We start from the raw sequence: 12,731 nt of genomic DNA on the forward strand, positions 1-12,731 counted from the left end.
TCAGTAGCATAAACAAATTAGGAGTAAACTTAACAAAAGATGTATAAAATTTACAATCCCAAAATTACAAATCATCTAGAAATAAATTAAAGAAGATCCATGTAAATAGAAGGATGTAACATGTTACCATATTGAAAAATCTATAGCAGCTCAACGTTTAAAAAATATTTAAAATGGGCAAAGAATCTGAATAGACGTTTCTTTCTCTATATTTACAAATGACCAATAAGCACATGAAAAGATGTTCAAAATCATTAGGTATCAGGGAAATGCAAATCAAAACCATAATAAGATACCATTCAATTCCCATTGGAATGGCTATTAAAGCAAAACAAAACCAAGATAATAACAAGTCTTGGTGAAGATGTGGAGAAACTGGACCCCTCATACACTATTGTGGGAAAGCAAAATGTTTCAATTTGGAAAACAGTCTGGTAGTTTCCCAAAAGGTTAAAGATACAGTTACCATCTGGTCCAGTATGCTCATTTCTACCTGTATACCCTAGAGAAATAAAAACAAATACCCACGCCAAAATGTATACATGAATGTTCCTGGTAGCTCTATTTGTAATATTCAAAAAGGTGGAAATAACTCAAATGCCAATCAACTGATGAATGGATAAATAAAATGTCATATCTTTAAAATCTAATATTATTTGGCAAAAAAATTAAGTACTGAGGCTACAACATAAATGAACCTTATGCTAAATGAAACAAGTCAATCACAAAGGACCATATAGCAGATGATTCCATTTATATGGAATGTCCAGAATAGGCAACTCCATACAGACAGAAAGTAACTTAGCGGTGGTCTTAGGGCTAGGAAGTTAGGAGAAACATGAGCATTACTAATTGGTATGGAGTTTCCTTTTAGGGTGATGAAAATGTTCTAAAATTAGATATTGATGATGGCTGCACAACTCTGTGAATATACCCCAAACCACTGACTTACATGTATTAGATTTATTAATTCTATGGTATGTGAATTGTATTTCAAAAAAACTTAGTTTCAAAATAGAAGAAAATTATTTTTTAAGTAATTATCACAAATGCTGAAAAAGATTTACAGCCAACAATTGGAAACCAAATGTCCAAAAATACTGAAAGGGTCAAAAAAAAATGGTAATTGACATAATAAAATAATGTACCTCTATTAAAAATAGCATTTACAGATTGTTAATCACAACATAGCAAAGTGTTCATGTTAAAATAGTAAGTAAAAGGGCTAAGGCAAATTTCAATCAATAATAAGACTGTTTCTACTTTAAAAACATAGCATGAATATTACTATGCCAAACTATTAATAGTTGCTGTCTGTGTGGTAGTAGCACCGGTAATTTTTATTTCAACTTTGTTCCTTATTTCATAATTTTCCTAATTTCCCATAATGTACAATTTTAATGAAGAAGCAGTTTTTAATAAATAAAAAATGTTTATCTAAAAATTGCTATCTGTCATCAATAAGTGATTGCTGAACTAATAACTATTACTCCACAAACTCATTTTAAAATGTTTAATGATGACTGAGCTGGTAGATGTCTACATTCTTAATTAATCATCACTATTTTGAGTTAATAGGGTTTTACATGAGCACTAAAAATAGTACGCAGATATATTCATTTTATTCTTTATTGAATATATAAATTCAAATCTGAGCCAAGCAAGCTCAAAATATCACTTAAAAAGTATTAAGGGAGAACATTAAATGGAAAGAACTATAAGGTTATGGTGGTGTTTTAAGTAAGGCTATTAATGAGTCACCAATTAATCATAGCTCTTTTTCTATCAGAATAATATGTCATAAGATTCAAAATAAAAATTTTGAATCCTCTTCGGATTTATAAAATAGCTTTTCATATGTAGTTAGAACTGTGAATGACTGCAGAATCATCATTTTTTCCAGTATCTTAGTATTTATTTTGTAAGGAAAGCAGCCACACATAAAGATACTCTCCTGTGAACGTTTGTTTTTCCCCTGAAGAGAAGAACAGATTTCACAATAGTTTACTTCCTGCGCCCAAACGATGCAAGCCCAATTCTGATTCTGTGCACGTAGGTTTTAATGCCTGCTGACTAAGAAAATCGATGGTTTTAGAGAAGAGCCTACAGGTTGTTGCTGTTGAAGCTGTTAATACTGGAAGCTGAATAGTCAAAAAGGCTGGAAGAGATCCAGAAAAATCAGTATTCAGAAGAGGTAGTTTGTTTTAACTCTTTAAAATATTTCAGAGCCAGAGATTTATAAATCGTAAGTAATCTATTCTAGTAGTTAATACAATGACAATCAAGTTCCATTCCTGGCTGCATCTGAGTTTCTTCCTACTTAATTTACATCTAGCTCTTCTCATTCAGTCCTCAGTAAAATTAAGTAACAAATAAAACAAATAAACTTTAGACTAAAAGGTCAGTTTTTTTGTTTTTTTCTTTCTGACATAGTCCTAGAAGAATGCACTGACAGATTGCTTTACCATAGTGAACAACTGGAGATAAGAGATAACACGCTATCCTTGGAAGACTTGCCTAGCTGCTCTCCTGCACCATGGTGAGCGAGCATGAAGAACTGGCAATAGCTGCCAGCGACTTTGGCGCTCCCTTCCTGGCCACAAAACTCTAGACAGAACACTTGATGCAATACTAGAACCCATTCTAAGCACAGCTAACGTGAGCCAACACAACCTACACTGGCGACAAAGGAGAAAGTAACTACACTCATAATTCTGTTGGTGGTACACAGCTTTGTATCCCCCAGGCAATCCTAGACAGCTTTAAGCAATTTCTTGAAAGAGTTTTTCCTAAAAAGCTTTGGTGCCAGAGAGTTGTCAGTAGAAGATTTACTGTAAGTTAATATTACATGAAGACTTTTCCAGACACTGGTCAAAAACTGTGAAGAGTGATTTGAGAGGCTTGCTGGCTTTTGCTGAAGAATTTTTCGAGAATCTTGGTCAAAAGCAAATTTGTCAAATTTATGGCAGTAAGAGCTAGGTACTAATGAATGAAATGACCAAGATAACAAATAGTTACTAACGAAATAGCAGACATTGGATCTGCTACTTTCAAGGATAGTGGCACTAAACCAGAGATGCATTTCAAAATCACTGAAAATACATGGTAGATTTTTCAACCTTGGTGCTATTACCATCTGGGACTAAATAATCCTTTGTTGTGGGAAACTGTCTTGTGCATTGTTTAGCAGCATCCCCAGCCTCTACCCAATAGATGCCAGTAGCACCCTTTCAGTTGTCACAACAAAAAATGTGTTCAGATATTGCCAAAGGTCATCTGGGGTACACAATCATCCCCAGTTGAGAACCACTGCCATAGGTCTAGGAAGTCAGATACTTAGTACTAGGACTATTAACTATGCCCTGTCCCCAGCCTGGATTTCTGAACCCCCAAAACTGGTCAGATATCTCTGAGTCTTTGCCTTACATAACACATTTTTTGTTGTTGTTGAACACTCACCCATTCTTGAATACTCTGGAGTCTTTCCTCACTGTCACCTTACCCTAGCATGGTAGTGTAAAGAAAATTAGGGTTTGGGGAAATACATATTTATATTTCAAATCCCAGATTTGTCTCATTCCATCTGTAAATCATTTTACAGTTTATTTAAGCTTTATCTTTTTTTTTTCTTCTGCCTGGAGGACTTGTCTAGGTATCCAAGGCTTACTATTAATTAGAGGAAAAAAATGTATTCAAGACCATGATCCTGGTTCTTCATATTAATCCATCCTCATTTGGTTTATGCCAGGATACAGAAGATGTCCATCCAGGAGCATCACTGATAACCGAAAATGACCATCAAAATTCACCTCTTAGGCAAAAGTGTGTAGGGATAATATGCATAAATTATCTGTAATATTGCGACAGGCAGCCCCTGATAGGGCCACCGATGATTCCCACCAGCTGGTATTCCTTCCCTTCTCTGACCCCTTCCTTTCAGTGTGGGCCAGACCTAGCAAATAGAATGCACTAACAGTGATGGAATCTCTCTTCTGAGATTGGATTTCAAAAGGTGTGGCTTCCAGTGTGTACGTGCCCCTCTCACTTTTGTTCACTGGCTCTAAGGAAGCTAGCAGTCATGTTGTGAACGCGCCCATGGAGAAGACCTCATGACAGGAAACTAAAGTCAACAGTCAGTGAGGAACCGTGACCCTCGGCCAAACACGCAGGAGGAAATAATCCCTGCCATCAGCCACGTGAATAATTCGGAGGCAGGTTCTCCCTAGTAGAGCCTCCTGATAGGACCACGTATCTGGCCAATACCTTGAAGGCATCCTTATAAGAGACGTAAGGGAACTCACGAAAACTATAAGATAAAAAAAAAAATATTTGTTGCTTTAACTGGCTTATTTTGGTAATTTGTTATACAGCAATAGATAAACAGTATAAACAAAGTGAGATAAATGATTTTCTCTTTTTTCTTCTCCTCCTCCTCTATTTGATGATCATTATATCATCATCATCTCCCTTACTCTTTCAGATGAGGCTGTACCACCAGTCTTCTGCTCCTAAGGTTTGCAGGGGCCATCCTACAGTTTAGTGACCGTATCATCACAGCACCCCCAAACCGTGGGCCCTGGTGTTGCCTATTATCTTTCTCAATCGTAAGTACAATAGAATTTAAATTCTCATTATGAAATTTTTTCAGGGATCTGATGTTGACTGCTTCACGACTGGTTATTCCATTCAAGGCTTATGTAAATTTCAAGGGCAAAAATCCAAATGTGAATCCTTAGTGCAGGATTTAATTTGGGCGTCCCAAAGCAACCAACTCTCTTCTGCATCCATATCTCATTCCCAAACCCAGTTTCTTCATTGTTAAAAACACCATCTTCCCCAATATATTATTTTGATGATTAAAACTGAATAAATATATAACACTTCCCAAATGTTATTCCTGCAATATGATAAGTGCTTAATAAATATTAAGGGTTTTTGATAATGTTATTTTAATTTCTTCCTCTTTCAAACCTTCTCTTCCTAACACCACCTGTCAGTGATTAGTTCCATTTCTAGGCTTTCTACTTTAGCGAAGTCTCTGTTCTAAAAATAATAAGAAATTTATAGAGATAATTAGTTATTTTTTCCTTCCAAGTGCCCCAAAGGAACCACTTCCTGTTTACTGCCTCTGGTTAAGAATAAGGCCAAATGATAAGAAAGCATTAAAGATCAATCCATTGCTTATGACCAGTCCAAAAATCAATTAAATAACTTCCCATCTCCTCTATTAACTAGAAAATTATCTACTTGATTAAAAACTAATGGCCAACAGTCTCAGCTGTTGAATCATAGCTTTTATTTTCTAATGAAAAATAAAAAGGGACTAATATGTCCTTGGTTTTCTTAAAATGAGGGAAATACACTTTTTCAAGGTTAAAGTTACACTTAATATTAATGGTATCAATGTACCTAATCTAAAGGAAGCCTCTGCATGATCATCTGAACTGGCAGCATATCCAGCGCTGAGTTTCCATAAATAAATAGGTGCAGGTCTATTGTCTAAGAGTCACAGTATGAAATAATTTGAAAAACATCTGAAAGATTGACCTACCCATAAAAATACTGTCTTCACATGTCTTTACTGAGAGAATACTATGTCCCAAATAAGCTGACCAAAGATTTTATCATAGTAAGTCATCACTGTGAATCTTCTGGGACTTTTGGTTTCAGGTAACCTACTGAGGAATCCAGATGCCTAATAGAAGCTTCTCTTTCTTACTTTCTTTCTCTCTCTTCCTCCCTCCCCCTGTCCCTTCCTCCATCCCTTCCTTCCTTCCTTTCTGTTTTGAATTTGGAAAATATCCAAAAAGGCTTTGTGAAATATTTCCAGTAATTTGTTTAACCTGTAATGACTTATTCTATGTATGGTGATGGTATTTGTCTCCCAGCAGTGTTGGAAAGTTTTTGTTTCCTTGTGGTAGTACTTTACATCTTGAAAGATACACTGGACTCGACCATCTACATGTGAACATACTAACTGTTCACATGATTCGAAAATAGTCCCGAAACAAGTTTGAAATGACAAAGCAATATTGGTTAACTGTCACAAGAATAAAAAGAAATTGTACCAGCCCTAAAAATTCACTTTGTAGCCAAGGAAATGGTTTTCATAAAATTGAAGAAATGTCTCAAAGCAACAGTATTATATTTCTTAAGCTATTGCTGTTACTGACACAAAAAGAGTTCTTTCTGTAATTCTTCTTTGGCCTTGGTTGGTGACAGAGTGATTACTAGAAAAATTCTGTAAAGAGCTGTTTTCTAAGCCTCCAGGCATAGAAAAAAGAGACTCACTTGAGTGCCACCTGCTTCCATTATGAAATGGGCTTAAAGTCACATGATTTGGTAAATAAATCAAAATGAAACACGGCCTTCTACCAGCACAAATTTGCAGAAGTGCAATATAGTTTCATCAGGTAATGCCAAGAATAGTCTAAATAAAATTGTGTTTAAGTGGTTACAAATGCAAGATGGCATAGTGTAAAGAATTAAAAATAGGACACTCCATTACTATACGGCCCCTTGATCTCTCTGGGTTCCAGTTTCCTAATCTATAACGTGAGGAAATCTACTAGATGATATCCGAATGTTCCTTCTAATTCTAACATTCAAAGACACACGTAAACGTTGTGGGGCTATTAAGGAGCCGGTCTTTCTTGTAAATAGATAACATTCAACTGTGTAAATATGGAAACAATATTTTGTCACATATTTTCCTTCAGTGTTGCTTTTTTTTTTTTTTTAACAGATCTGATTTTTTAGAGCAGTTTTAGATTCACAGCAAAATTAAGCAGGAGTTCCCGTATATCATTTCCTTTCCTACAGTCACAACCTCCTCCACTATCAACATCTCGTACTAGAATGGTACACTTGCTGTAAGTAATGTATCTTCATTGACATGCCCATAGTTTACATTAGGATCTAAAGTTTACATTGGGGTTTACTTTTGGTGTTGCACATTCTATGGGTTTTAACAGATGTATAATGACATGTTTCCTCAGTTTTTTTTTTTTTTATTGTCTTAATAGCCAGATCACTATGAGATTGTGTAAAAAAGCTAGAATATTACCCATAGAGTCAAACAATGACATTAAAATAATGGAGCTTTGATCTTCTCTTTAAAAAAAAATCCCTACAGATTATCCGTTCGTGCATTACCTCAGAAACCATTCCTTGTTTATCTTTATCCTCCGCAGCAACTTAGCTGTGATGTTCTACACCTAGCAGATAGGAACCCACCTTTGTTAACCCTGAGGTGGAAAACTCAAATTTGAACAAAAAGATGAAAAAAGAATATAAGCTTGAAAATGTCAGTAAACAATCATTCCCTGAGTAGAATGACCTCTATTTAAATAATATCCTATCACATGATTATTATGAAAAAGTCACAAACACCTCCAAGGTGGGAGGGGAGACACTAAATTGAGCATCGCTGACTGAAGATCACAGCACTACCTGGAGCCGTGAGCTATGTTTTGAGGACTTCTCCCCTAAATAAAATATATCTTTCAAAACATCAAATGCAGTATTCATTCATCAGGAGGAATATCACTCAGCAGGCCAAGATTTTCAAAGCTTAGTGCTTTTTTTCCAGTAGAATGGGACTTTTCCAGTGAAGTGATAAGAATGCTTTGAACATTTTAAAATAGCCAGAGGATCTTCTTTCTTCTCTGGAAAGTCTCCAGAATTGCTTCATCTGGTGAAAGAAATCCTTTCACTGTAGAAAACTTTGATTCATTAGAACCCAAACCCAGCAAGATTCAGATCTGTTTATCCTTGTGGAATGGACAGTTCTGGACGTATGTTTAACCCTGCAGATTGTGGTAACGAAATGATATTACATAAATAATGATAGTCATGTTTGACAAGTGTTCCTCCCTCACACCATTTCCTTGCTATGTTAAGAATAAGGGGCAACTGTGCCCTGACATTTTGGCATCTTTACCTTTGACTGATCCTAAAAGTAGAGATTATGTCCCTGAGGTGAACACAATTAATGAAAGAAGAGAAAATAGAATGCCTGCGAAGGCAACTAACAGAGGAAGAAACTTTAATCATGTTATAAAGGCCTCGGTGGGAAAAAAATTAGGGGTTGGCACCAAAAATTGTTTTCCCTGTCTCTCTGGAGCAACCAGTTCTTTTCCCTCCTTCCTCCCTGAAGCAGCTTTACTCAACGAAGTCACAGAGCTTGCATGTTGTCTATAAAGATATTATAAATTATGCTGCTGACACATTCTGATCCTGATACACTTTTATAAAACACAATCAATGAAGGAACAGACTGCACAGCAGACAGAAGCACAAAAAGTACACAGAGACATGGCTGAGAATTCTTGATAACGCACCACCAGCACCATCATCTGTGTTTCAGTTGGTTTACTGTCTAAGCACTGTCTGCCAGCCTCCCAGGTTCACAGTTAATGACTTCAAGTGGCTGATGATGTTATTTAATCTTTAAATATCTGCTGATCATTATTATTAGTGGTAAGTTCATCTTCTCCAGAGACATTTACTAACCTATTCCTTCTGTCACCAAGAAGTTAAGAAACAACTATTACTCTATGCAGATAACTGAATAGGAAAAATAGTACCATCAGCAAACAGAAAACAAGATTTTTGCTAGTCAGGAGTTTAAATACAGCTTGCAGGGCATGTTTGTAAATATATACCACATACGCTAATTTCTACAATTTATTACTTTCCATTATTAGATATTGTTACTATTTTCTGAGCACATATGGTTATTAGACACTACACCAAATATTTGCATACATTGATCTAAATATCTCATACCCCCAAAAGTGAAGAAACCAAGCATCAGAAAAATTAAATAATGTAACCAAGCCCATAAAACTAGTAAGTGGTTAAACTGATATTAAAATCCAAGCTGTGTGTTACAAAAGCCTGGTCTCCTCCCACCATTTGTTTTACTGGCACCTGGGTCTCGAGCCCTCTTTGACCTCAAAGCAAGTTTCCTACTGCTTCTTTCTGATTAACAATAGGAACTTTAATAGACTCTTGAACATTCAAATTTCATGTGACTATTCCATATGCTTACATCTTCTTACGTTTATATAATTTCTAAGAACGTAGTTTAAAAATATGTCAGGTATAATATGAAGAACACAAAGCTTTAACTAATAACCAGTAATTGCTGTATTGAAAAACTGCTTTAATATAAAGTAAGTTTATTATAAAATATTAATAATTACTAAGAATTTAGGAACAGGGAAAGTACTATTTTCTGCGAATAAAATTATCACCCCTCATGGCATACTGTAAGAAACTCGACCATTTAAGGGCCAACATAAAACCTCAGAGAATGAATTCAACCCATACAAATAATGAGTGTACTCTTAAGGAACAAGAGATTTACCAATGATCTAATTAGGATATTTGACCAAATTGCTAATTTGATCATTGTATTCAGAAATTTATCAAATACTTTCAAAAATCACTTTGGAGTCTTAAAAAAGTCAACTCTGTGACACCAACTAAAACAAGGAATTATATGTACTTCGTAAAAATATACTCATATATATATAAAATCTTTTCAAGAAGTTCAAGTTTTTCTTAGTTGTGAACCTACTATATCCTATATAATAAAATTCTAAGGAATAATATGCATATAAAGAAGAGGCAGGGTAGATTATACATGGTAGCATAGTGAGCCCTCCACAAATAGTGAAGTTTGATCAAAAACCACACTGATTTTGGCAAAATTAATATATTGCTCAGTAAAATATGCTGTATTTGTTTATATTTCCTTTTGGAAAAAGCCCTTTAAGAAGACACAGGAAATTTGCCTCTATGTGACTCCAAATATTTGATGCAAATAATTTGCTTAAGAAAAGTCATCTTTGAACCATTTGTGAAAATCCCCAGTAATTCATTAATTTGTAGCAAAAAATTTCATTAACACATGATTGAAGACAATGTGTTAGAGCTGATGGACAAAACAGGCGTACTACAAGAAACCCACGTGCTGATGCTCGAAGATTTTTTAATAGATTACAAACCAAAGAACTATCTTTTTAACATTAGATAAAATTAAATCTTCACAAATATTAAAAAAAAAACCCTAGAAGATACATATACATCTTCACCACTGAAACATTAATTCAGAATGTATATGATTTAGTTGGATGAGAGATGGAGAAATTTGTTTTTATAAGTTTAATCCCTCAAGTGTAGAATAATAAATATGAATATTTATGAGAGAAGCATATCTGATGCTTATGCTATATCTGAATTCACCAATTAGCACAAAAAACTTCTTTACTTCAATAAATTTAAGTTTCTACCATCAATTCCAAATCACACATTTTCACTAGCCACAGCAAAATGATAGTATCCAGTCTGCTTTCTTTCACTGTTTGCTAAAACAAGATAAGGCAAAATTCTGACTTTGAAATGATAGCTACTGTATTCAAAAGTAATGTAAGATGGCTCAGCATTTATGATTGTTCCCATTATTTGAGCTTCATTTGCTACTACCTGTATTAGGATAATCACATCCTGAAAATATTTTAAATAAGATTAGGTTTAAGTACATAATAAATCAAAATGCTCTATATGTTTTTAATATTTATAGTTATATAAAAGTATCATTTGAAAAATAACAAAAAAGGATAAAAATAAAAATGAAGCAACCAAATGCCAATTATGGTATTTTAATGCCCTTGTACTTCAGATGCTGTAAGTTAGGAAAAGTTTACTTAATTTTTTTCAGACAAAACACATTTAAAACAACTTGTGTTAGGCTTAAAAATTCACTCCTAATTTGCTTTCTTATTCCTCATCTTGACTATCAATATACTGATGGAAAGGTTATATTTCCATCATGTTTAATAAATCAAGCAAAAACATCATACATAAATCATAAATGAAAAGCTATTTACCTGCATGGAAATCTATTCCCACAGCAAATGAAGTTCCTGATATAGGCATCAAAGCATCCATTTTGTCGCTTGGTTCCAGAGGTATTCCTCTGATTCCTTCATGAACAGAGTACATAAGAAATGACTCGATACCTAAATTAAAAAAAAAAAAAGCCCCAAATAAATATTTAACAATAAAATCATTCCAGTAGCAAAAGCAGGGATCAAGATGGCAGAGTAGAGAAAAAAGACTCGGAACTCACTTCCTCCCATGGGTACACCAAAATTACAACTACTTACAGGGCAACTGTCTTTGAGAACAATCTGAAGGCTAACAGAAAAGATTTTCCACAAATAAGAGTATAAAGAAGGAGCTACAAGAAGATGTGTAGGAGGGGCAAAGACATGGTCTAATCAGGACACACACACCCAGGCCAGTGACCCACAAACAGGAGAGAAGTCACAACCACAGAGGTCCTACCTGAGGAGTGAGGGGCACAAGCCCCACACAGGCCTCCCCAGTCTGAGGGTCCTGCACTGGAAAGATGGGTTCCAGAAAGTTGGGCTTTGAAAACCAGTTGGACATATGTTTGGGAAAACCAGTTTGGACATATAGGAAATAGGCTCCTCTCTTAGGGAGTGCACACAAAATCTCACATATTCCAAATTCCAGCTCAGAGACAGTAGTTTGAAAGCTGCCTCGGTCAGATTCACTTGCTGATCTTGGAGAGCGTCCCGGAGAGGCGGGAGGCAGCTGGGAAGCCTCCTGGGGCTTGAGACACTGGCAGTAGCCACTTTTGGAATCTTGGGATCCTTCTCAACTATTCCAAACAAATTTAAGAGGAAGAAACACCTCCAAGTTCATTCTATGAGGACAGAATCACCCTAATTCCAAAACCAGACAGAGATGCCACAAAAAAGAAAATGACAGGCCATTATCACTGATGAATATAGATGTAAAAATCCTCAACAAGTATTATCAAACAAATTCAACAGCACATTGAAAGGATCATAAACCATGATCAAATAGTATTTATGCCAGGGATGCGAGGATGATTTTGTATCCAAACAAAACAAAAAACCAAAACAAAACAAAACAAAAAATTCTTCCAACAATCCAATTAAAAAATGGACAGAGAATCTGAATAAACATTTCTCCAAAGACATACAGATGGCCAAAAGGTACATGAAAAGGTGCTCAACATCACTAATCATCATGAAAATGAAAATCAAAACCACAATGAAATATTACATCACACCTGTCAGAATGGCTAGTATCAAAAAGACAAATACCAAATGTTGATGAGGACGTGGACAAAGGGAAATCCTTATGCACTGTTGGTGGGATTAAACTGATACCACCCTATGAAAAACAGTATAGAGTTTCCTCAAAAATTTAAAAACAGAACTACAAAATGAGCGAGCAATGTCACATCTGGGTACTTATGTGAAGAAAACAAAAACACTAACTTGAAAAATTATATGCACCTCATATAATATGTTCATTGTAGCATTATTTACAATAGCCAAGATACAGAAGGAATGTAAGGATCCACAGATAGATAAACGGATAAAGAAAATATTATACACACACACACACATATACATTCAGATGCATACATACACAATGGAATATTAGCCAAAAAAAAAGGTTAAGAAAGAGTGAATCTTGCCACTTGTGACACGGATGGATCTAGAGAATACTACGCTAAGTGAAGTAAATCAGACAGAGAAAAGTCAAATACCATATGATTTCACTTACATGTAGAATCTTAAAAACAAACTAAACAAACAAAACAAAAACAGATTCATAAATACAGAGAACTAACAGGTTGTTGCCAGAAGGTGGTGGGG

The 12,731-nt window shown here is 35.1% G+C and overlaps 1 protein-coding gene across 4 annotated transcripts in view; it reads right to left on the reverse strand.

Moving 5' to 3' along the window:
* LRP1B (LDL receptor related protein 1B) overlaps positions 1-12,731 on the reverse strand; it is a 1,592,931-nt gene that overhangs the window by 464,579 nt on the left and 1,115,621 nt on the right. For all 4 annotated transcript variants that reach the window (XM_064484732.1, XM_031451350.2, XM_064484731.1 and 1 more), the window contains one exon: positions 10,899-11,030. In XM_064484732.1, coding sequence (XP_064340802.1) covers positions 10,899-11,030 — 132 coding nt within the window. The remainder of the gene's footprint in view (positions 1-10,898; positions 11,031-12,731) is intronic.

The sequence above is a fragment of the Camelus dromedarius genome, chromosome 4 (assembly GCF_036321535.1).
Source record: "Camelus dromedarius isolate mCamDro1 chromosome 4, mCamDro1.pat, whole genome shotgun sequence".
Lineage (NCBI taxonomy): Eukaryota > Metazoa > Chordata > Mammalia > Artiodactyla > Camelidae > Camelus > Camelus dromedarius.